Source organism: Centroberyx affinis, unplaced genomic scaffold (assembly GCF_046629955.1).
Source record: "Centroberyx affinis isolate AG114_WGS23_722 - 3 ecotype Tasmania unplaced genomic scaffold, CSIRO-AGI_Caff_v1 ptg001780l_1, whole genome shotgun sequence".
In the NCBI taxonomy this organism is placed as follows: Eukaryota; Metazoa; Chordata; class Actinopteri; order Beryciformes; family Berycidae; genus Centroberyx; species Centroberyx affinis.
Window position 1 is genome coordinate 44,526 of NW_027280173.1, and position 27,081 is coordinate 71,606.

A 27,081-nucleotide genomic window follows, 5' to 3' on the forward strand; every position below is an offset into this window, starting at 1 on the left:
CTTCCTGTCATGGCGTCATATCTCCTTTACCCCCCTAACATCCGGGGAAACACGGGAAACACCAGATGATACGTCAGAGAGTGAGGAAGGAAGTCGGCCAACTAGCTAGCTAGCCGCTCTAGCCGCTCTGTTGTTTTTTTCATTCTATAGATAGTATTCGATCAGCGTCATCACAGTCGCCGCGGCCATATTGTTGACATAGCGCTGCAGTTGTCAACTAGTGACAGCCTAGGTGACAGCAGCGCCAATAGGAAGCTAGCCGGCATTAGCGTTATCTCTGTTGTCTATTACCGTTTCTGTTGCGTTAGGATCTATTACAAAATAGCGATGGTGTCCTGCGTTGTACACGGCTGTAGTAATGACAGCGATAAAGCCCCCGGGGTTAGTTTGTATGCCTCCCTACTATCCGCAGATGTGAAGGGAGAGAGACTGAGGATCTAAGCCAGCACAGGAGAGATGTGTGGATAGTTAGGAGAAACATGCAAAACCTTCTGCCAGCTCCTCACAGCAAAGTCTGTCATCTCTCTCATCCTCTGTCTCCCTTCACATCTGCGGACAGTAGGGAGGCATACAAACTAACCCCGGGGGTTTTATCGCTGTCATTACTACAGCCGTGTACAACGCAGGACACCATCGCTATTTTATAATACATCCTAACGCAACAGAAACGGTAACGGTAATAGACAACAGAGATAACGCTAAGGCTGGCTAGCTTCCTATTAGCTATGTCAACAATATGGCCGCGGCGACCGTGATGACGCTGATCGAATACTATCTATTGTTTTTATCGCTCACTCGTGATGGATCCCGATTATTCATTCCCGTTTGCTGCGCGTTCTGTCGCCAAAGCTGTCCCCGTAAAAAAACTCCCATGATCCCACGCTACTTCACGACGTCATCAAACTACGTCTTTTGTTATTGTTTTGATTGAGAGACCCCTAGTGGCAGAAATTACATACTGTGCATTAGAGATGGGCAATATCGCCCTCAGCAGGTGGGAATGACAAATGGCAACTGAAACAAAACGTGTGTAAAAAGCTGTGTGGAAGAAGATGAGGGCCATGTGAAAAATTCTGAGCGTAATCTCAGCGTAAATCATTCTGAGATTTTGAGAAGCACAATTCTCATGCAAACTATTAGTATTAAAGTTGTCACTTAGTATTGATTTGTGACATATATATAAATATAACTATAAATATAATGTTACAAAACATAAATACATAGGATATAATGAGACAGAGACAGAGAAGATATGTTCTTTCAGTGTTGTTGCAATTCCTACTGGTCACCAATAGAGGTCGATAAAAGTCATAATTATGTAATACCCCTTTAACGCTAGAGAGCCCTCAGCAGGTGGGAATGACAAATGGCAACTGAAACAAAACGTATATAAAAAGATGTGTGGAAGAGGATTAGGGCCAAGTGAAAAATTCAGAATTTGAATTTTTCACTTGGCCCTAGTCCTCTTCCGCTGTTGTTTGAGCTGGAGTTGTGGCTATATGAAACTTACAGATGATTGATGATTTACATATATTTCTCAATCTCAATAGGTCCAATGAACAGGTTCAACACCATTCTGACTGGTAAAACCCTGGGGGCTCATGATGCCTTCAGTAGGAAGCTTAAAGCCATTGGCCAGATTGAGGAGTTCTTACCTGACGACAGTGACTACTATCTGGCTTTCTGTCCTATCGTCTCACGAGTCGGGACTGACATCAACGAGGCCATGGAAAAGATTCCAGGTAGGAAATCCTCCTGTTGTATAAATCCATCCATCTATCCATCCATCATTAACTAATTAATTAGATCTTTCTTTTCCTCTTTCCTTAAAAAAATTTGAAGTATTGATCAGGTGAGTAGTAGGCCTATACATTATGAAGATCAGAAAATCATGTCAATTAGACCATGTTCATTAAGACAAGCATTAGAACGTGTTATGGATCTGGTATGACTGATTGTATAGCTATACTCCAGAAAGTGTGCAAACCATGGATTGTTTGCACATTATGTAATGTATAATAAAGTGCAGACAACAATGTACACTTGGTGCTTCCATCTGGAGTTTTTGATAAGGTGAACAGCTAGTGATGCATATATCCAAATCTACATGTTCTGTCCATGTTATTTACATCTGTAAATTGAATATATTTGATAAGGTGAATCGTATTGTTTTGGTTTTCTTTGCTAACACCTAGACAATTTCTGTATTTGTATGGCCTTGTGTAGACCTGCTAAAGTGAACACAGTATGCATTTGCACATAATACGCTGTAAATTCATATATCTGTTTTCTTCATATTCTTCATATTCCAATTCAGTTCTTATATAGTAGATTACATATATATTGATATTTTTAAAGTTTTATATTTGCTGTTCTGTACAGCCAGTGATGGGTCGGTTTGTTTGGGAGTTTGTCAGTGTGCAGAAACTCCAATGGGTGAGAAGGTTTAGTTCCACACAGAGTAAAGGCTGGAAAGTCACTGGAATTGATCGACAATGCTCACTCATTTCCCCTTTAAAGTTTCATCTTGTTTTCCATTCATTCAGCTGTGTTCTCTCTATGTTGACAGATGATAAACAGGTGATCCTGGTGGTGATGCATCACACCATCAATCCTGACAGTTATATAGGTGACAGCAGGACACATGTGAACCGGCCGGACGTCATACTCACTGTGGACTGTGTGTTCTATGAAGGCCGCTTCCACGACTGTAACCGCAACCAAATTGCATTCAATGAGGTCGAGAGGCTTGTTGGACCTGGTTTCCAGGTACTGACTCAGTTTACTCAACCTTATACAGTATATCAACCAGATAACATGGTATATCGGGACCAATATTGTCTTTTTATAAAAAATGTGATCTGGTGCAGTCAGTGTCGTCCACCTCTGATATGATGGATATGATGCAGTTTGATTAATTGTAGAACTGATCAATAATTCTAATGAGACATTTTGATTGGATTCCACACAAGTATGCAGGAATATGTTTATTATTATTTTATCCTGGGTTTCAATGGACAGTTTTAGTGTCACATGGTCTAAATGCTGTTTTCCACCCTGACAAGAATAAAGTTGATAAATAAGCATGAAAGCATCAAATTAAAAAATGTTGCATATCAGCACAAAATATTGGCTATCGGCAGCTTCAATCAATAAATATCCATATTGGCATTCAAAAACCCATATCGGTGAAACCTTATGCATTGAATATAAAATAGACCTGGTTGGAAATATTGCGTTCAATCATGTTCACTCCTATTATGACTTTAAGTTAAGTCTTATTGGCTGTATCTGTAAATCCAGCATTTTTTTTTCATACTTTGATTCAGGCATTTCCAATTTACACCCAACACCATTTATAATATATTTTCTTTGCTGTATCCTGTTACTGTTTTCTGCAACAGCGACCCAATCTTATACATATATATATATATTTTTTTTCCAGGTCCCCAGCCAACGTACCCCCAGTAATTACATCTTGGATTGTAAGTTTTACAGTAATCATGAATTTAAACCACACTCTTATATTCTAAAACCTGAAAGTTTACTAACTTTGATGGGATATGCTCATGTTTGAAAGGGGTTGGATGTATTATTTGATGCTTAGAAAGGCAGCCTGACCCTGATCTGAGGGAGTGAGAGAGTAAAGTGAAAAATTGATGCGAAGAGAAAAATATGTCTGGAAAGTCACTTTAGTGTTCAGTCATGGTTGTGTTATAATATCAGCTGACATATTGCTCTTTATTCCTTTATCTTAGGTTGGCGTCCGCAGGCCATGCATATTGCAGTGGCGGTACTGGTTATCTTTCTACTTGCCATATGTATTTTTCTTCTAATGCACTATGCGTAATCATGTGTAATCATGTGCAAAAATCATAATCTCAGAATAACATGATATTATTAATCTTATTATTATTATTGTGCTATATTAAATACATTTTTACGGCTGATTACAATGTTTTTGGATTGAAGCTGGATCAAAATCTGAGAAGTGGAACGTTTACTGTGGGAGCTCCAGAGCATTAAATTGCAGTAAAGAATGAAATAAATGAGTGGGGCGAGGACAGTGTGAGTTTGGAGATACGTTTTTATCCATTGACCTTAGAGAGATGTTGATTTACATGATAAAATTAGCTGACAGGCTTTGCAGTTGCATCAGAAACTCAACCACATCTGGTGCCATCTTGGAAGTCCATTAAATGATTGGTTGAGTGCAAATAGTTAAATATATAACAGCTGGGCTATTAAAGGAGAGATACCTGAAAAAGTCACAGGTGTGTAAATATACAGCAACGTTATAGCTTCAAGTGAATGAGTTGTAGCTTGAGAAGAGTCAGCTCAGTTAACCTGAACAAACAGTTGTTTTTTGGCTTTAAGCCAGCTAACCAGTCAGCAAGCTAACTTATATTAGCTACTACTAGGTAGCATTAGCTACTGTGCACATCAGATGTGTTAACAACAAGCAAGTAATAGCTGCCCTCAGACACTAGCTAACAAGCTGACATTATCTAAACACAAAATCAATTGATGTATTAGTAATGAAATGACCAGTTCTCCAGTCTAAAAGAGCAAGGAAATGAACCATGTCCATTCAATTCTGTTGAGACAGAAGCCATAAGTTCAGAAACACAATCAGCTTTTCACAGCCACTGTTGTCAAGAGCTGAGGACTCCAATATGGCTGCCATCACCTGATAGCCCTCCATACAGTAGCTGCAGTCTCATGTCAGTATGCATGGTCCAGCCTTACAGCATATGAAGTTTTAAATCAATCAGTGTTAAATAATGTATATTGAATTGAGGGACTCAATTTGTGTGATGCACTGTGCTGCTTAAAATGTCAAAATTGTGAGTTTTTGTGCAGATTATAAAAAATAAATCAATAAAATAAATCAATCCAAGTAAATGTCTGTTTTATGTTTCTCATTATCATTGTATCACATACAGATGTCCGTCATTGCCTTTAAGGTTAGAAACCTTCATCTTGGAAGACGTTACTATTTTGTACTCTGTGGTTGATGCAGGGGTTATAGGTCAAAATCATTTTCTGCATTGACTGTCTTGTGTTAACACACTAAATGACTAGGCAGGGGAAGTCAGAGAAGCCTCCATGATTTTTATTTGATTTATTCAACTTTTAACCAGGTAATAACTTTGAGAATTTGACAATATATGTTTTTTCACTCAAGTCAGAATTCTGACTTTAAACTCAGAACTCAAATATATTTTTCACATGTGGCACAATCGCAGTAGACTGTGAAACTGAATCACAATAAAGGTCTCCACCATGAAGAAATTTGCACTTGTAGAATACTGGATTGTGTCTCTTGATTAAGTTTTAAAGCAGTATTAGTTCATATAATCATGCTCACAATATTACTTGCTTTGATCAGGGAAGCTTTCGGTTTATAGTTCATAGCCATTGGCTCTGTTTGGGATTAAATATATAAGCGAAACATCAGAAAGTTAAATATACAGTTAAATATTAAATACTATATATACACCTGATTGAATTAACTATGTTTTTCATTCTCTTAAAGCCATTTTGATCTAAATGCTTCTGCTTAAATGCTTGAAATTTGTTTCTTTGACAAATATAAATTGTGAAGTTGATCCTTTGTATGAATTTCTTTCCAAAGCCTTTGCCTTTCCATCAAGGCAAAGGGCGGCTACTTAAAAGAATCTAAAATATAAGATAGTTTTGTTTTGTTTAACACTTTTTTGGTCACTGCATAATTCCATTTGTGTTATTTCATAGTTTTGATGTCTTTACTATTATTATTATTATTATTAAGTTGACCTATAAAATGTTCACCCCCTACATTTTGTTCATGTTCTGATTATAATAATCACCATGCACTCACAATGTATTTATAATGCCTTATGAGCACCACTTCATCTGAAGGGTTGACAGATACTCTATAGAACTATATCACTATAGTAGCATGCAGTGATGAGCATCCAGAAACAGATTGATCCTTTATAACAGTGCTTCTCAAGCTTTTTCATAACAAGAACCCCTAATTTAGTCCACATTAGAGCTGCGGACCCCCATTTGGTGAGATTTTCTCTCAGACCCAAATCTGAGAATATTTTTATTGTCAGATTTGATTTTGTCCAGAATCCCATGACTATCTGTATTGTAGGTAGAGAGATAACAGTGAAACTATGATCAAAACTGTCATTTTTCTACATTCTCTAATGGTGTTAACTTCTTGTAAATGAAATAATGGTGAAATTTAACAATTCATCAGTTTGCCTGGGACGCCCTGGAACCCCCTCAAGGACCCCTGTTGGTCCCCGGACCCCACGTTGAGAACCACTGCTTTATAAAACACATAGCCCCCAATATACCGGTGGTCAATGAACTGCATACTGCTGGACTAGGATATTTGATGATGAAAAGTTTCAATGTCGTCTTCTCTTATATTCCACCTAACAAGGCCATGGGAAACCTTGTATACACTTTGGTGAACACGAGAATCCTGATTAGTTTGTTTTGACCTGACCTTTAACAGTAAGCAGTGAGTCCTTGAGGAGTTTTTAGCAGGCTATTCTTTAAGTCCAGTAAAATGAATACTGTACCTCAATACTCTTTCCACCGCTTCCTTTGAATTCCCCACATTTATCAAGGAACTTGCAGGTAGTCTACTGGTTACTTCAATAAATCATGAGCTTACAATAATATGGTTCTATCTGACTTTTTTTTGTTTTGTTTTTTTAAATCGTCATCGTAATGTTATTGCATGCTTGTGTGGTGTTAAATATTTACAAAGATGGTACAGATAGTATGCCATATCTGCAGTGCTCAGTATCTCAGAACTGCACTCTTCACCCCCCCCCCCCCCCACACACACACACACACAGTCAACTTAAGGAGGAAAGAAACAGAACAAACAACTGAATCAGCTGTTTTGAAAGGTTTTGAAAAATCAAAATAATTCCTCTCATTTATGAACTGCAGAGCATGAAATGAATCGCAATAGAGAATCTATCTATAATTCTTCTCTTAAGTTATTGATTTTTTGGATGAATCATTTATAGATTAGCTTCAGATCTTTCACTTTCACTCTTGCACTTTTCACCAAACAGGATGATTTCCAAGAAATGGCCTGACTGCAAAACAGAAAGTGTAAGTGTTTATTACACTGACCGCCACTAGAGGGCTGAGCAAGGTTTCATGTTTCTGTATTCACATTCAGAGCCTCGTCGACATAAAAGCACAGGGAGGACAGAGAGAGCCAGCAGAAGAGAACTACTGATCATTTGGCTTCAAAAGGTAAGAAATCCTCAATGGGGTTTGACCTTAAATGAATGAAAACTTTCACTGTACATAGAATTCTATATTTCTTTGAAGGAAAGATCAACTTTATTGATGTTTCTATCTGGTTTAATGAACAAGAAGCAAATAGTAAACATGTTGTCCCAGTGATGTAGTTCCACCCTTGGGTCAGTCAGTGATTGCTGAGTGTACTTGAAATATGAGTGAAATTGTATAAGCATTTTGGTATGGGACAATGAAAGGACAGATTAACCATATATTTCTGTTGCCTACTCTCCTCAGAATTAGGCTTACAAGTTATATCTTGAAATGTAGTAACTGTAATTGTCCTGTTTTTACTCAATACAGTACAAAATATAAGAACTACAATACGCAATAAATACAATCCGTACATTACACAATGTACACTAAAATACAATTTATAATACAATATACAATATAACATCCAACACCAGGAGCGTGAGTGTTATGAATAATATAAATGCTAAATGATAAGTGATATATGGTATTGCACAGTAGGTAAGTGGTAATATGATATAAGTAGTCAACACTGAGGCACAGTGGTAGTGCAGTGATGATGCAATAACAGAACAACAGTCCAACAACTGGACAATAACTACAGTGTCTTGTGGTTAGAGGTTTGCCCAAAAATTCTCCATTGACTCTCACTTCAACACATCAACCCAGTCTGATGTCTCCAAGTGTGTAGCGTGTGTAGACTATTATGTTACCTATGATAACTTTAACTGTACTGCTTTACCACTGAGCCCCCACTCATTGTCCCCCACATTGTATGATAACTTTAACTGTATGACCTGCTTTGCCACTGAGTCCCCATTCATTGTCAATGCCCCTAGTGGCACAAAGTCAATGTTACAGTGTGAGTAACTAACGAACTAACGAACGAACGAACTAACGGACGGAGACCTATAGTCCCCCCTTTGGTAGGGGACAATGAAGTATCAGTGGTAGAACCTAAGTATGCAGTCACTATCTGCAGGCACTACTTGAATATATTCAGTTACACATTCAGAACATATGTAATGTATACATTCAGAATATATATAGAAAATATATAGTAAACCTTTCATTTGCAGGCAAATAATCCATCAACCATGGAGAAAATGGAACAGGACAATAAAGAAGACAACCATGCAGGTAGGCCTAAATAATATTGTTATAAAAGTTGTCAATGTTACTACTGAATTGTCCCTTGAAGAAGAGAAAAACATTGCCTTCCTCAATTAATACAGAAAAGAAAACAAATCAATAGAGGGAAAGAGAGAGCGATGGGAAGTGCGTGTGTGCGTGTGTGTGTGTGTGTGTGTGTGTGTGTACACTGGGTTGAGTGAATGCTCCACACTTGCAAGTGATGCAGATTTTTTAAAGTTGGCGTCTTCCTCTGATATATGACATATGACATATCTGACATTTTGTTTACTTTCTTCTTACTGCACTAGCTGTCTATTTTGTCTGAGCCAATCACAACAATGCTTTTCGGAAAATAAATTGTGATTGGTGGTGTAGAAGTTGAAGATAGCCAAGAGAGAGTGATACCAGGATGGTGTGAATGACCTTCCTTTTGCTCCAAACATATGAATTTGGAAGGATTTTAGGACTTATCGTTTAAACTGTGGTTCTCATGAGGAGTACTGGAAAAACAAGTTACTCACTAATTGTATAATCTTTAAATTAACTGTTTAAAAGACATTCTGTTTAGTGTAGAATGTTTTTGGTAACACTTTACAATAAGGGGTTAACCCTCAATAAGTTGAGGGTTAGTTAATGCTTAATAAGCATTAACTAACCCTTAATTAACAGTTAACTAATGTGCCTGGTAATCATTTACTAACGGTGTTCATGTTAACTAAAGTATTAATTTATACATTATATAATAGTCATCTTTATAAACTATTAAATAATGTATAAATTAATACCTTAGTTAACATGAACACCATTAGTAAATTACACATTAGTTAACTGTTAATTAGGGTTAGTTCATGCTTATTAAGCGTTAACTAACCCATAACGTAGTGACCCTTAGTGTAAAGTGTTACCAAATAATTCAACACAGTAGACTTACTCATATAAGCCTAATCTATGATACTATTGATAATATAGTATAGATTTATACTATACCTAAGCTATTTACACTAGATTTATGCCTATAACCTGGAGTTAGTATGCATGGGAAAAATAAGTGAATTATAGCCTCTACACTATAAAAGATGGAATAAAATATCCTAAACATTACAAAGACCAGAATAAACTTGCCTATGATTCTCCACATTGATAATGTTTGGAGGCCTTAAAAGGTGTCAAAGTTCCCCTATCACTTTGATTGACCTACTCGCTGTGCTTTTATTTTGTGGCAGACAAATCAAACACATTTGCATGCTTTAAGGTGGCTTTTATTATTAGATTCCAAGCAAGCCTACGTGAAACAGATCGGGGAGCAAGCAGAGCTAGTAAATTTGGTACGATAATTGAACAACCCCTCTCCCAAAATTATGAATACAAATTTATGTTAAAAGTGAAAATTTAGCAAAACTACTCTAGATCAGCAGAGTGTAAACTCAGCTGAACAGTTCTCCAACTTCCATAGCTGGTTTGTTTGTTTATCTTTGACTTCCAGTTTAATATTCCAACAAAATAGCATGTGAATGCAGTGCTGTTTAGCAGCTGACTTGGAAGTCATGGATGTCAGACTTTCCCACCAGCACATGTACGCAGCATCATAAGGCTAAAAAAGGAAAATCGTCTTGTCTAATATCAGAGATCCCAAATCTGGATAACTACCAAAATCTAATCAACTGTTCCTTGTTCCGTTCACCAAATTTCAGATATCTGAAATTTGAGATATATTGCTAACAAACAGACAATCAGAAAAAACACACAGACAGGGGTGAAAACATAACCTACTTGCAAGGTAGTTGGTGGAGATAATAACTATTCCAAAAAGCTTATGTCCTCATCTAGCTAAAGACTCCAGAGGCAAACTAGTAACTGCTATAGCAAGCTAACATGTGACCATTGCTCATATAAGCTGTATTCTCTGATCCATGCATGTGCAAGTGTTTAAGCATGTTCTATAGAAACGTGTGTGCAACTGCAAGGTTTGCTTGAGACGTATGTGAATCAGTATGATTGCAACTTGAATTGTATGTGACAATCCTGCATCATGTAATGACATCAGGTTGTATGATGTATTCTTACTATTTGTATTTCTACCTTGAAATATGCGTGTGTGATTGAGATTCTACATACTATCTAGACTAGCTATGTATCTGTGTTATGTATTGTATCTGGTGTGCATGCAATAGTGTGTGTATGTATATGTGGTGTGCATTTGTAATTGTGTGTGCCCACGCAATTGTGCAATGATCAGAATCTTAATTATATGTCATTCTTATGTTTTGTTCTCTCATTGGGTTAACTTTTTGTAAATGAAAATAAAATAATCAACAAGTAGGTGGTGGCCAAAACGGTCGCATAAAACATTCAATCAGTTGAGGCAGAGAAGTACGGAAGATGATTAGAGCCACATATGAAAAATATATTTGAGTTATGAGTTTAAAGTCAGAAGTCTAAGATGAAAGTCAGAATTCTGTCTTTAAACTCAGAATTCTGAGATTAAATGCAGAATTCTGAGACTAAAATTAGAATTCTGTTTGAAGTAAAAATTCCGACTTTAATCTCAGAATTCTGGCTTTAAACTCAGAACTCAAATAAATCTTGTGTGTGGCCCTAATCCTCTTCCATAGAGAAGAGACTGTATACCACAAGTTTAATTGAATTTATTTAAAATGTATACATTCAAATCTTGTTAAAGTAATAAGGAGAATAAGCAACAATACACTACAATAAGATCAAAGAAAATGTTTACACTCAAGTTTTTTTCTCTCCCTACAATTGTTTTTGCCCCCCCCAAAGTATCTCATTGCTTCCCCTACCAAAGTGCACCTGAACTGGGCCTGATGAATAGGCAGTAAAATGAATTCAAGGGTTTCACAACACCCAAGTAATATATTACCTATTAAAATATGGACTTTGTCACACTGGCAATCTAATTACAGCATGATAAGCTTTAGAACAGAATATATTGTCCATGGCAGCCAGCTAAAGAATAGCCTTATAGCTTGACTTAAAGTGAAAAGCTTTCAATTTAAGAATTCATAATATTCCTATTGCCTTGGACAATATGAATATAAATTGTGAACAAAGAAAATAGGACTAAAACTTGAATCTTGGAATAAATTGCAGTTCTCCAAACAGAAAGATTCTCAATGCAGCAGCTCCAGATTACATCTTGATAACAGTACAGATTCACGTCTTGACTGTAAGAGCACCCAAGGGTACTGTCTGATTTCTGAACTACTGTACCAGTTAGCCTAGTTAACTTGGTTAGGTTGAAGGTGACTGCTGGAGCACCCAGGGCAGCTGTCTGGGGATTAGGAGACCAACACTGCTATTGGCTACACAGAAGCAGCCTTCTTAACATTTTTGGTTAAAAGACGCTAGTTATACTATCTAAATACTGTGACCTGAAAAATCTGTTCCATGAAAGACACAGCAGCAGTCGGTATTACCTATCAACCACACTACTGTGAACCAGGAAGACCACCAGAGGTCTTTCTGGTTCACAGTAGTGTGGTTGATACTACTGTGAACTGGGAAGACCACCAGAGGTCAATACGTAAGTTATGGCAAGTTACCATAGGAATACAAGACATACAAACTGTTTTTATAATGAAAATTAAAAATTAATATAAATTTTGCAGCTGTGTCAAATCTCCTAGCAACCATATCTAGTTCCATCATGGAGGTCCACAGGATTAGCTGGCTAAAAATATAACAACCAGGCTCTAAAAAGGAAGGTAGGACTATCTGTAAAAGATTGTTGTGGTGTGGGTATAGGTCATTTAAGGGATGAAGGGATTTTAGGTATAAGTGAATAGTCTGATGAGGTAGATTTGTTTCCAAATGTAGGTTACTGTGACACAGTAAACTGTCTTGTCTTTAACCCTAGTCACTACTCCAAAACACCCTGAGCTGTAGCTTGAGAAGAGTCAGCTCAGTTAACCTGAACAAACTGTTGTTTTTTTTGGCTTTGTTAGCTCTATAGCTAACTATTCAGCAGGCAAATTTAGCAAAGTAACGGATGTTAATGTTAACATGCATTTACTAGCCACTGCTAACACTAACATTGACTAAATGTGTTAGCTAGTAGCCAAATCAGATGTGTAGCTACCTAACAAGCTGATATTATCTAAACACAAAATCAACAAGCAAATAGTAAACATGTTGTCCCCCACCAGTGATGTAGTTCCACCCTTGGGTGGTAGTGCAGTGATGAGTGCAATAACAGCACAACAGTCCAACAACTGTACAATAACTACAATAACACAATAAATACAGCAGCGTATCACATACATCAATCAAGTTTATTTTATAAAGCCCTTTTAACATCAAGATGTCAGAAATACATCAAGATGTCACAAAGTGCTTGAACATAAACATAGGAATGAAATAACAGAATAATAAACAACAAAATAAAAACAGACCCAGTCTTGATCCCCAAAGAGCACGCATTCGCACAGTACTAAACAGGCATCAGCATAATAGCAAGGAAAATAAAAACTCCCTAGATGAAGTTAGAAAACTAGAAGGGCACTCAGAGAGCGCAGACCTCCGCCAAGGTTCGTGCTATTATTGCTTGTTCATGAGTCGGATCCGGACCCGCTCCAAAATTTAATGGGTTCTTCCTTGGCCCATGCGACACCCTTCTACGAAGTTTCATGAAAATCGGGCCAGTAGTTTTTCTGTAATCCTGCTAACAGACAGACAAACAAACGGCGCCGAAAACATAACCTCCTTGGCGGAGGTAATAACTATGATAACTTTAACTGTATTGCTTTACCACTGAGTCCCCATTCATTGTCCCCCACATTGTATGATAACTTAAACTGTATGACCTGCTTTACCACTGAGTCCCCATTCATTGTCAATGCTGCTCCTTAGCGGCACAAAGTCAACGTTACAGTGTGACTAACAAAACAAACTAACAAATGAACGAACGAACGAACGAACGAACGAATGGACGGAGACCGATCCATAGTCCCCCCTTTAGTGGGGGACAATTAGATGTTGTGAAATGATTAGTTCTCAGTCAAAAACAGCACAGAAATTAACCCGTCTATTCAGACATCCAAGTTGTATGATTACATGTGCAATCTGCTGCTCTCTGAGGACCTCTAACATGGCCACCAGAGGGTGTTGCGGCACCCGAAAACCCTTTATAGCATATACACAATACACACCTTTTGCTGTTGATTCAATTCAGTTAGGCTTATCAACAGAAATCTTGCAAGAGTCAAGATTTCTCTGTAAAAATCCAGCCATATTTCAGCCTAAATCACAAATGGGGCTGCGAGAAGATTGTCCCTTCCCCACTAAGACCTAGATTCACCTTATTTGCTCTACATTAAATTATGGTGTGGGGTATGGGCACTGGTGGGAAATCCTCTCCACACAGGAAGTGACAAATCCAAATTTAAGAATGAAATCCAAAAGTGTCTCCTAACCCACCATTTAGTAATGATGACTGAACCTCCACTTCCACCACTGTAGTAACTGCACCCACCCTGCATTGTCATCACACATCTGGAAGGGCCTTGCATCCTGTGTGTGAGCCTCTTCCCTGATAACGGATCAGGAAAGTGGATGGAAAGTGGTTGGATCGTAAAGGAGGACACTGACCTCTTGGTAAAAAAAAAATCACTCCATTTTCACTCTCCAGAGCTGGTATCAAGGACCAGACCTGGTAAATAACCATAAAACACCAACACTCAGCCCTGTCTTTGGTAATCCCCAAAGAGACAGAGAGTCTGAGATGACACCCATTGGAATGTTGCCAAATCAAGAGAAATCTTTGATACAGACTCATGAAACCTTGGGTATCACATTGTGGTGGACTCTAATGTATATGTCTAATTTTATGTGTAACTGTGGTGTTTTATATAATAGTTATTTACATTATTCAATTTCGTCATCTTTACATGGGGCTTAAATAGCCATGTTTGATATTAAAGTGTTCAGGAATTTGTGCTGAGTTTAATAATGTTAATGTTACGACGGTCAATTATATTGGATAGATCTGGGAACCAAAATTAGGGTTTCATGCATATGTAATGAGCCGTAACACTAAACATGCCAGCCCACGCACACACCCCTCAACTGATCACAACAAAACCAAACACTCACATTTCCAATGCGGATTTCATGCACTTTACGTGGTCGCGACACGTGTGCTAACGGAGTCTGACAACAACTTTGTTCCAAAGTTTGTCTCCAAAGACAGACTCAACTGCATCATCATCATCAAGCCAAGTAGAAAGCCTGTTTCATCCGAAACAGTGAAGAGAGCCTTGCTGCCTGCCTATCTGCCTGACAAATACACACACACACACCAGCACGTGTGTCTGTGTGTCCTGCCTGCTACAACCTCACTATCAGCTATCCTGCTGAGTTTAACTCTGAAGAATCATCGGAACCTCCAGAGTGGGTCGGCGTTAGCCTTGAGAGACCCACAGCCCTGTCCAGCAGCTTGCGTGCTCCAGCCTGCGTGCTTCACTCTGCTGCGGCCTGCTGAGATCAACTGAACAGACGTGGGATCTTCATCCTCCAGCACCTCGTTGAGCCGAGACTCCTCACAGCCTCCCGGCCTCAGCGTGCTTCATCTCCCTCCGGACCTTCGCTGTGTCGTATGTACTGATCATTGTCCGGGGCATCACATCATACATCACACATAGCTATTCCATTACATTCACACTTCACACACATATCACACACTTTATTACGGCTCCCTGTAGTTATAGTAGCCTAACCATTCAGTTATTCAGGGATTCATTTAAGTCAGTTTTCCAGATAGTTATACTGTCGCCCCTTTATTGCTGTCATTGCTGACTCATGTCTTCCACTGCTCATCTTCTATGATTGTGTCTGCTGAAATGTTGGTTTAATTATTAGCATTGCATATTCACATGATCATCTATTCCTATTGCCATTGATTCATCACAATTCATAGGTATACCTCTTGTATATACTGTACTATATTCACTTGTATTTACCTGATTATTGAGTGTGCTTTAGTTTAGTAATAAATATATTATTTAGCATAAAGTCACCTCATGTGCTCATTGTGTGGGTTTAAATTCAAACATGCCGAGAGTTCACTCCTTCAGATGAGACCTGTTGATGCTGTCTGTTATCTGGTGCCCCGTTCTTAATTCTTATTGAAGCTAACTCTAAATTATATTGATATCAGACACCATTAATACCTATCACCACTACACCACACACTAAGGGGACTTTCTATGAAGGTCGCAAAACCCAAGAGCTGGTAGACTTGGTATGAGAACTTGTATACGATATCAGAGCTTGTAGAATAACTATTAGGCTACTAAAATATGTGAACTTGTATGTTGAAATTTTCACTCACAAAAAATATTCACACACCTTTGTTCTGAATTTGAAGTCACAGACAAAAATTCACAAATGTGCTGGTCAATGTGCTAACCCTGAATCCGGGTATGGTTTGTGTATCTAAGTCTGGCCAGTAGCAGGCCAGTGGTGATGATCTCACCTAACAGTGGGGCGTGAATGATGCATTGCAAGTAAAGCAACAAATAGACCAATATCTACTGCCTGTCTTCTCAAAAAACTTGTGTGAGCAGCTCGCCTTCTGCATCTGCAACATGACTGCATGTGAGGCACACAGGCACAAGTGTCGCTCACTGTTGTGCACATTTTGGTAGTGACACCAACTAAACAAAGTCATTTGTTTAGTTTGTTCAAACAACGGGAGGCGCACATTGCTCTCCAGTTGTGGCATTTTCACCAATAAAGTGTTTTACACAAATGTACGGTGGTTCAGCAGAATTATGACACAGTGTGAAACCAGACCAGCGATGCCGGGGGGGCTTGGGAACAATTGAGCGAATGTACCAAGTGTGAAAAAGACCTAAGAAGAAGACATTTAGTTTACTCATGTCATTTTACAGGATTCCTGGCCATTGAGGTCTTTTTGAACAGGTACCTCCCAATAGGTACCTCCCATTGCCATTTAGGCCCACCATCGTTGAAATTTTGATTAAAGGCCCAATTTGCAATCGCTGTACAGCACCTCCATCGCCCCCAATTCTCTGTATTTGTTTTGTATACATTGGGATGGTTTGTCTAACTAGGGCTGCCGATCACTGTAGTTACTTTACTTAACATCAACTAACTGTATTGTAGTTGCCTGTCCTGACACCCTCTCACGGAGCCAAGAAAGACCTTCTGCTATTGGACTCAACTTAAAGACAAGTAGAGTAGATGTGGGAGCGGAGGGGCGCCCTTAGAGCAAACAGCCAAACAAAACAATTGTATTGTTGTAATTACTTCCTCAGCCACAAGAGACCTGCTCTCAACAGTGATCATGGATTGGTACTTTAATATTATGTTTTTTAAAATATCCTATGTGTTGCAATATCTAAAAAAATATTAGACCATTGTCTTGCTTTAAATGTTAGGGTTAGGGTTTGAATTGGTATAGGTAATACTAGAACTCCTTTTCAAGCAATGCTCCAGAAATCACAAAGAAAACCGATCAGGAGAGTTTGGTCGTTTTACTCATTTTTCAAAAGGAAAAATGCACATCGATCTTTCCTTTTCTGTGGTAGGCAGCAAAATCACTTTTTTATTTATTGCACTTAAATTAGTAAAACAATTGATACAAAGGTACATGCATTCTAATGCACCTTGTCAAATGTATTTTTGTTGGGTAGAAGAGTATATAGTGCCTTCCTGAGGAAGTGCATTTCCTGCCTAGTTGCAGACTAATTTGCCTGCAGAAAAACAAAAATGGGACAACCTCCAGTTTCAATACAATCTACTAAGCAGGCAGGCAGAAAAAAGTAGCTAGATGTGTTGCTAGTCACTTTTGAGAAATAAAGTTGCCAGGGGGTCTGAAAAGTCACAACACATTCTGTCTCTCATTTTTATTTTTCCAGGAGCTATTAGCAACACCAACGAAGAAGATAGCAGTCCTGAAACTGCTGCAGAAATGTCAGAAGAATCTCAACCATCAACAAAGAATCTTAATCATGTAGGAATACTGCTCTGCACTAATTTACGACTTAGCTAAGGACTATACAATCATATTTGAAGATACAATACTTAAATACAATAATTTTTCAACTAAGGACTATACAATGATATTTAAAGAGACAATACTTGAATACAATATTTTTTTTGTTACAGGATCAGTCTTCAAAAGGTATTCACCAGGGTCATTGCAATGCCAACAGAGATGATAGCAGTAGTCAAAACACTGCAGAAAACCCAAAAGAGGAACCTCAAGCTCCATTAAAAAAGAAGTGTAAACAGGTAGGAAAACTGCTCTGCACTCATTCAGGATTTAGTCAAAGACTATACAATTAAATTTGGAGATACAATACCTGATTTTACAAACATATGTCTGTAGTTTATGACACAATTTTATTTTTTTTTCTGTTGCAGGATGGGCAGGATCAATCTCCAAAAGGTAATCAGGGTTATTGCATCTTAAAGATTTATTGCTCTCTGCTGGACCACTTTCAAGTCTCTAGTGGCATTGTTTGTGTTTATTACATTGCACTGAAAAGATTTCTTCTATCTCAAATTGACTGACTTTTTAATAACATAGCATAATAGTATGTGTGGCTAAACATGAATTTTAACTGTAGTTTGACACTGTGGCTGTTTTGTTTACTTTTCCATGAGAAGTCCCATCATTCAAGAATCTGTCTAGACATAATTGATATAGTAAAAAAAAAAAGGGTTTTTGAGAGGAAGGTTGTCAGTGATTGTCATTATGTGTCAGAGGAAATTAACTGGTTTTAGAAGGTTTCTGGAGGGCTAAGGGACCATTGGGACTGTTTGACATTGAAGGTCTCTTTCTCAACATTACCAACAGTCCTCTCTTACTTTCACCTCTCAGCTACCAGTGTTCTCCCAGTGTCAGGAGTGGAGAAATTCTATACTTTTAAAGCTGGAAACACCCTTGGGTCTCATGAGGAGGTTAATGAGGCTCTCACCAGCAAAGGCCTACAGGAAGTGATGTCACCAAAAGAATGTGATGTCATCCTGGCTTACTGTCCCATTGTCTCCAGAGTTGGGACTGATGTTGAGGCTGCAATGGGAGCCATCCCAGGTATTTTAATTATTTTTCAATTTATCATTCAGAATCAGTGTCAAGGTGTAATGTTATGCAATGACTCAAACAGCAACACCATACCCAGGATTTTACTGTACTTCCATTATGCGAACACCCTTCAGACACAGCACATGATAACTGAGAACAAGCTGACTTTACACTTATTTTTCTCTGACTGTCTTGACAGATGGCAAACCAGTGATCCTGGTGGTGATGCATCACACTTTCAATCAAGACATTGTTTTAGCTGCAAGCAGCAGACATGTATCCAGAGAAGATGTTGTGCTGACAGTGGACTACCTGTTCCATGAGACCATAAGACCATTTAATTGTGATCGTAACACTGCAGCAGTCGAAGACATTTTGAAAGTGCTACCTCCTAAAACAACAATGGTAAAGAATTCCTGTCTGCTTTCATAATACTATATGTTGTACTGATGGTGGACTACCTATTCCATGAGACCAAAAGATTATTTAATTGTGAATTTAATTGTGATCGGAACACTGGAGCAGTCAAAGACATTATGAAAGTGCTACATCTTACACCACAGGCAGTGTCCTTGTATCAAATACTTAAAGGATAAGGCTGGTGTTTTTTAATACATTACTTACTGTCAACAAATCCTATGAAAATAACAAAATCAGCAATGATTTTGTTTTGCCAACAAGTCTCGTCCATGTAGCCGGTGCCCAATGAAGCCATGTCCCAGCAGCCATAGAACTCCATTGTATAAAAAAAAACGGTTAAAAACACGTCAAAGAGCCATCCCATTGCTCTGGGCAGCATATTTCATCATCGCGATGCACCAGGCCAGCCGACTTTTTCCTCACACAACTTAATAAGCCGGCTGTAAACATATTTGCGATCTCAGGAAATTAGTTCCGTAGCACCGAAAATAGTCCCCGGCGTAATGAAGAATTTGTTCCGTTTTGAATTTGATTTGGTAATAACTAAAACATCCTGACTTTTCGTGGTAGCAGTTAGCGATTTTTAAAATTGAAACTATGTCTTTGTGAGCTGAACGTGGTAACTCAGAATGTAACGGGAGTAGAGCAAACACATTGTTGATTTTATTATTTTCATAGGATTTGTTGACGGTAAGCAATGCATTAAAAAAACATCAGCCTTATCCTTTAAAATCTGCTACTGAAAATCTTATTGGATCAATCACATGTTAATTTAATGGAACAATATCAACAGCTAATATTGTCTCAGTGTTGGTCACAAGGACTAGCATGAGAGGCTATATAAAGGGTAACAATTCATTTTAGAAGACGTTAGAAGAAGAAGGGTTCTTCCTGAGAAATACGCTCTCTCAAAACTACTGCCTTTTATTTTAGGATGGTGGCTCAGCTGGAGTGACCCCAAGCCAAAGTATGCCGAATCCCACAGATGGCCAGAATGCTTCTGCTAATGTACCTCAAGGTAAAATACCCTATAAAGTAGAGCAGACAGTGCAAGATTGAGGTTGAATTACGTTTTAGGTTGAGGTTGAGGTTGAATTGAGGTTTAACTCAGCCAATGAGATTATTTCAGCCTCTAGAGCAGCTTTGCCTGAAGGTCTCTTTCTTAACATTACCAAAGGTCCTCTCTTACTTTCACCTCTCAGCTACCAGTGTTCTCCCATTGTCAGGAGTGGAGAAATTCTATACTGTAAAAGCTGGAAATACCCTTGGGTCTCATGAGGAGGTCAATGAGGCTCTCACAAGCAAAGGCCTACAGGAAGTGATGTCACCAAAAGACTGTGATGTCATCCTGGCTTACTGTCCCATCGTCTCCAGAGTTGGGACTGATATTGAGGCTGCAATGGGAGCCATCCCAGGTATTTTAATTATTTTTCAATTTATCATTCAGAATCAGTGTCAGAGTGTAGGTTATGCAATGACTCAAACAGCAACACCATACCCAGGATTTTACTGTACTTCCATTATGTGAACACCCTTCAGACACAGCACATGATAACTGAGAACAATTTGACTTCACATTTATCTTTCTCTGACTGTCTTGACAGATGGCAAACCAGTGATCCTGGTGGTGATGCATCACACTTTCCATCAAGACATTGTTTTAGCTGAAAGCAGCAGACATGTATCCAGAGAAGATGTTGTGCTGACAGTGGACTACCTGTTCCATGAGACCATTAGACCATTTAATTGTGATCGTAACACTGCAGCAGTCGAAGACATTTTGAAAGTGTTGATTCCTGAATCAAAACTGGTAACCGATCAGCTTCCATATTCTTCCCTTGCCCCTGCTTTGAACGCCGCTGCTCAGATTTACACTTCGATTCATGACTGGTTTTTAAGTTGACGTTTCCATCAATGAAGTCGACATGACGTCAACTAGTCGTTGATGATGTCATCACATACACACACACAAAAAAAAAACACACAGAGACAGAAGGGCTGTCTAAAATTTAGCAACTTGTTTTGACAAGATCTCTGTGCTGGCAGACAACCAGCTCATTACATTACCACTTACAGTCAAGGCCGTGCACAGACTTTTAGGAGGGCAGGTGCTCAACTGTAAAAAACACAAAGGGCAGCCCCCCAGTGCACCAAAACTGAATTTAGATGAAATAAAATGAAAGATGTTTGCCAATCCGCTTACTCTTCTGTTTGCCATTTAAATTAAACAGCTAATAATTATAATAATATAATAATAAAAAAATTATAATAAATACAAATAATAAATAAAAAATAGATCTGAAACAACTCAAAATGAGTGGGAAAGTACAAAATAAATAATAAAAAAAATCCTCCTGGCTTTGTTCTTCACAGCAGCACCCTCCTGTTGGCCATTTGCTTGTAAATGTTGATGACGTCTGTGGTATCAATGGGGATGTCCTTCTCTATGGCCAGCACACCTCCTAATCTCTCCTCTTACGGGGGTGGGGGGCGCGTGTCGTTGTGTGTGTGTTTTAGCACCACTGCACCGTGATCTCACCTCCAAACACTATGCGCGCTACACGCAAGTTTGAGTAGACTAAACCATTTTACAGAAAGAGGGGGGGCTGTCTGGGCAGGGTCGACTTGTGGTAGTAACGTTGATGCGTCGCCTAGTCTATGCAACCCCTATTACACACTATATACACATACACATTTTTTTGGTCACAGTTTTCAGACCACAACTAATGAACCCTGAAGACCTGAAAAATAACAGACCAATTTACCATCTTCAGTCAAAAAGTTGAGTTTATTTAGTACAGTCTCATCTCCCACCATACCAGCCCTTCCTTTAGATTTGTTGTCTTCCTGGCAGTTTGTCATTTATGATTGTACACACACACACACACACACACACACACGCACACACACACACACACACACACACACACACACACACACACACACACACACACACATCAGATGAAGCAAGGCCCTCTTTGCTGGTCTGTCAATCATCAGAATGAAGGAAAATATGTATTTTCAAAACAGCAATGTAATATTTCGCAGTTTCGTCTCATCAGAACCCCTCTTTCCATTCATTCTGTTTGTAGCCCTGTAAAGCAATGTGTAATAAAACTGTACTGTACTGCTGTAAGGGTAATATAAATAAATTTGACCTGAGTGGAACTGACATTGGCAACAAACATTCTCTTTTTACCGAAAATCTTCCTGGATTCATCTGATCTTGATTTAGTGAGACAATATTGGCAGCTAATATTGTTAGCATTCCACCTGTTGTGATAGCTACAATTATTATGAGATGCTACATGAAGGGTAAATCAGTGTAGAAATGGTACCAACATTATTGCTAACAAATGTACTTATTGCAAATCCTATCTGACAGATGCCCTTTATTTTAGGCAAGCTGCTCAAATCAAGTGATCCCTAAGAAAAGTAAACTGAATCGCTCAGATACTTCTAATGCTGATGCTGGTAGAATGCGCTCTGAAGCAGAATGGACAGGAGGGCATGCTGCTGTTGCTGTTTCACCTGAAGGTAAGAAACCACTTCTACCCTGCCATTGCAAACATGTTTCGCAGCCAAGCTTTGTTCAAAGCCACAAAACTAAATTCTTAATTCTAGTGAAGATCCCAAGGTTTGTAAAGATACCAACTATATCATGCTGAATTACAGGGACAAGTGTATAAAATGGTGCACTAACATCTAGATTTTGTTCCATTTGATGTAATGGTGCAGCCATAAAAATGGTGCTCTGGGTTTGAATATTTCACTCAATATAAGCATGCTACAGCTTCAATGACATTTGTGTTTGGGGTTCAGTCACTAAAATGTAGCCTATTTCTGCCAAGAAGCACCTTAATGATGAAAGTGAAAAACAGCAACGTGTGGTCGCAGACAGAGCGAGTGAAGCACACAGGCACACTGCACAAGAGTACAACAATTCCTCATTTTTGTATCTTTGTTTCTTATCTGAAAGCAAAGTATAGCTGTAGTAACTGCACCCACACCGTCATTGTCATCACACATCTGGAAGGGCCTTGCATCCTGTGTGAGCCTCTTCCCTGATAACGGATCAGGAAAGTGGTTGGATCGTAAAGGAGGCCACTGACCTCTTGGTAAATCACTCCATTTTCACCCTAAGAGCTGGTATCAAGGACCAGACCTGGTAAATAACTATAAAACTCCAACACTCAGCCCTGTCTTTGGTAATCCCCAAAGAGACAGAGTCTGAGATGACACCCACTGGAATGTGTCCAAAATCAAGAGAAATCTTTGATACAGACTCATGAAACCTTGGGTATCACACTGTGGTGGACTCTAATGTATATGTCTAATTTTATATGTAACTGTGATGTTTTATATGATAGTTATTTGCATTATTCAATTTCTTTATCTTTACATGGGGCTTAGATAGCCATGTTTGATATTAAAGTGTTCAGGAATTTGTGCTGAGTTTAATAATGTTAATGTTACGATGGTCAATTACATTGGATAGATCTGGGAACCAAAAGTAGGGTTTCATGCATATGTAATGAGCCATAACACTAGACATGCCAGCCCACACACACACCCCTCAACTGATCACAACAAAACCAAACACACACATTTCCAGTGCGGATTTCATGCACTTTACGTGGTCGTGACACATGTGCTAACGGAGTCTGACAACAACTTTGTTCCAAAGTTTGTCTCCAAAGACAGACGCAACTGCATCATCGTCACAAGCCAAGTAGAAAGCCTGTTTCATCCTAAACAGTGAAGAGAGCCTTGCTGCCTTGTCTGTCTGCCTGACAAATACACACACACACACCAGCACGTGTGTCTGTGTGTCCTGCCTGCTACAACCTCGCTATCAGCTATCCTGCTGAGTTTGAACTCTGAAGAATCATCAGAACCTCCAGAGTGGGTCGGCGTCAGCCTTGAGAGACCCACAGCCCTGTCCAGCAGCCTGCGTGCTCCAGCCTGCGTGCTTCACTCTGTTGCGGCCTGCTGAGATCAACTGAACAGACGTCGGATCTTCATCCTCCAGCACCTCATTGAGCCGAGACTCCTCACAGCCTCCCGGCCTCAGCGTGCTTCATCTCCCTCCGGACCTTCGCTGTGTCGTATGTACTGATCATTGTCCGCTGGGCATCATATCATACGTCACACATAGCTATTCCATTACATTCACACATCTCACACATATCACACACTTTATTACGGCTCCCTATAGTTATAGTAGCCTAACCATTCAGTTATTCAAAGATTCATTGAGTCAGTTTTCCAGATAGTTATACTGTCGCCCCTTTATTCCTATCTTGCCGACTCATGTCTTCCACTGCTCATCTTCCATCTTGTGTCTGCTGAAATGTTGGTTTAATTATCAGTATTGCATATTCACATGATCATCTATTCCTATTGCCATTGATTCATCACAATTCATAGGTATATCTCTTGTATACACTGTACTACAGTATATTCACCTGATTATTGAGTGTGCTTTAGTTTAGTCATAAATATATTATTTTGCATAAAGTCACCTCCTGTGCTCATTGTGTGGGTTTTAATTCAAACATGCCGAGAATTCACCCCTTCAGATGAGACCTGTTGATGCTGTCTGTTATCTGGTGCCCCGTTCTTAATTCTCATTGAAACTAACTCTAAATATTGATATCAGACACCATTAATACCTATCACCATTACATAGCTGAGCTTTAAAGGATAAGGCTGGTGGTTTATTGGGCATCAGCTACATGGACGAGACTTGTTAACAAAGCAAATTCATTGCTGATTTTTGTTATTTTCATAGGATTTGTTGACGGTAAGAAATGCATTAAAAAACACCAGCCTTATCCTTTAAAGCTCAGCTATACCTTGCTTTCAGATAAGAAAGAAAGATACAAAAATGAGGAATTGTACTCTTTCTTGTATCATTGCAGAGAAGAAGATGAAAACGTTTTTCAGCTTCCCGGCTGGCGAGACTTTGAAGGCTGACAAGAAGTTTGAAGAGTGCCTCACTAAAGGAGGCTTCAAGAAGGTGACACTGGACAAGTGTGATTTCATCCTGGCTTTCTGTCCAATCGTCTCTCGAGTTAAGACTGACATTGACTCAGCAATGGATGCGATTCCGGGTATTGTACATTTTTGATTTGACTATAATTTTTGTGTCAATATCAGTTTTAGTTTTCACTAATTTGCTCTATTAATAAATCTGATTAATTTTGTTAAATCACTTATTCAGTTATTAATCTTTGGAATTGTTTGTGGCCATTATTTAACAAATATAGTCCTACTGTTGGCTTTGTTTATGTTTAGGTTTACTTGATTGAAGACATTATTTCACTTTCAAATTGATTGACTGAGCTATTGGTAAAATAACTGACATTCTATGAAATCTAAATGTAACTTTTAATCTGCTAATGCGGCTGCAAAAGTTTTCATTGCATTTGTAAAAAGTTTTAAACGCTGAAGTAAAACAAATACCTAGAATTTATATGACAAAAATAAATTACAGATAGAGGATATTCATTTTCCCTTCTATTTTTATTATCTTTTTAAGTTGGTAAACCGGTGATTCTGGTGGTTCTGCATCATACCTTCAACAAAGACTTCAGTGTACCTAACAGCAGTGGACTAGTGACCAGACACAATGTTATCCTGACAGTGGACTGTCTGTTCTATGAAACCGAAGGACTGTTAGACTGTCCACGCAATGATGCAGCAATCACAGAAGTTATGAGGAGTGTTCGTAGTAAAGGAAGGAAGGAAGATAAGACCCGGAGAGAGGTGTGGTAGTATACAAATAAACATCATTTCAGTCAATTGTGATATATTGTATATTGTGGCCTATAATACTGCTCAATTCTCAGGAGAACACTGGAGGCAGACAAACAGTTACTGAGCAGCCAAAGGTAGGTCATAACAGTATGAATACTTATCTCAAACCTTCATTTTACTCTTAAGACACATTTTTGACCATAGGTGTGCTATTAACCGTGTGTTCACACAGTGAGCAACACGATCAACAAGTCACCGGAAGTCCATTTATTTATTATAGAGTTGAGCCGATGTGCGGCTTTGGCTGAGAAAAGTTGGCCACAGCTGAACTTTATGCTGTCATCAGCCATCAAACAGTCAGATATCTCTGCTTCCTTGGTTCCCCACCAATGTGATTTTGTTTCATGAACATGAATATTTACACCTTACAAGTGCAAAATGGACAAAAAGTTGATTGTACCTATTCAAAGTTCTCACCAACTTTTATTTGAAAGACAACAGGAATAAAAAGGGGGGAAAATTGAAGAATGGTTGCATCCATTGTTGGGCTCTGAAGTCATCTTACTGAGTTTATTTTCCATCAGTGCTACCTAATGTTTACTCATTAAATAATAACATTATGGATAGCAATACCAAACCAGCAAAAAACATGTTTTGCTCAACATGATTTCACACAAATGCGTGAAATGAGCACGACTTCTTAACACCAAATTACGTGTTGGTGGCGCATAAAGTGTTACAATTACGTGTTCCCCGCACACAAAATGGTTACATGAAATAGGCACGAATATAAACAGTAAGTAGTGTCACACTACAGTAGGAAAGTAAGGGTTTGTGGAATTCCTATTTAATGACCAAAGCATTTCCCTAACCTTAACCAAGTTGTTTTAGTTGCCAAAACTTAACTGTTAGCCAACCTTTAGCTGAAAATGCCAAGTCCAAGTGTTACTGATGCGGATTTCATGGTGGTTTTGCCTGTTCGCAAATTTGTAGTTGCTGACGGATGAAGTTGCTTGCAGAGTGATTTCACAGTAACACTATTATTTCAACAGCAGACAGTCTTTCTGTGTGTTCACACTCAGTTGGCAGGTCGATCTATAGACAAATTGTGGGCGGTGCGAGAGGCTTCAATTTCATAGTCGATGACTGTAAAAACAGGTAAATCATTTGGTTTTGCCTTGATGGGTTAACATAGCTAGCTGGCAAATGCTAATTTAGTTATGGTAATCAAAAATAAACAGAAATTAAATTACTTACAAGCTTACCATCAACCCCAATAATAGATGCAACAGTACTCAAAGCAAAGTTGTAGACAACTGGGAAGATTTGTATGGCTGTAATCAACTTCTCGTTCATTTTGCACTCAGGCAGACCTGTTCATGAAATAAAACCAT

At 38.7% G+C, this 27,081-nt stretch overlaps 1 protein-coding gene across 5 annotated transcripts in view; it reads left to right on the forward strand.

Annotated features, from left to right (window-relative positions):
* The first annotated feature begins 7,208 nt into the window (after window positions 1–7,208).
* Window positions 7,209–27,081, forward strand: part of LOC139652324 (uncharacterized) — a 33,838-nt gene continuing 13,965 nt past the window's right edge. For all 5 annotated transcript variants that reach the window (XM_071529351.1, XM_071529356.1, XM_071529353.1 and 2 more), the window contains exons 1-14: window positions 7,209–7,278; window positions 8,379–8,439; window positions 17,334–17,428; window positions 17,584–17,709; window positions 17,842–17,866; window positions 18,302–18,514; window positions 18,705–18,910; window positions 19,859–19,943; window positions 20,128–20,340; window positions 20,530–20,735; window positions 22,327–22,462; window positions 24,850–25,041; window positions 25,470–25,696; window positions 25,780–25,821. In XM_071529351.1, coding sequence (XP_071385452.1) covers window positions 8,397–8,439; window positions 17,334–17,428; window positions 17,584–17,709; window positions 17,842–17,866; window positions 18,302–18,514; window positions 18,705–18,910; window positions 19,859–19,943; window positions 20,128–20,340; window positions 20,530–20,735; window positions 22,327–22,462; window positions 24,850–25,041; window positions 25,470–25,696; window positions 25,780–25,821 — 1,809 coding nt within the window. In that variant the 5' untranslated portion in view covers window positions 7,209–7,278; window positions 8,379–8,396. The remainder of the gene's footprint in view (window positions 7,279–8,378; window positions 8,440–17,333; window positions 17,429–17,583; window positions 17,710–17,841; window positions 17,867–18,301; window positions 18,515–18,704; window positions 18,911–19,858; window positions 19,944–20,127; window positions 20,341–20,529; window positions 20,736–22,326; window positions 22,463–24,849; window positions 25,042–25,469; window positions 25,697–25,779; window positions 25,822–27,081) is intronic.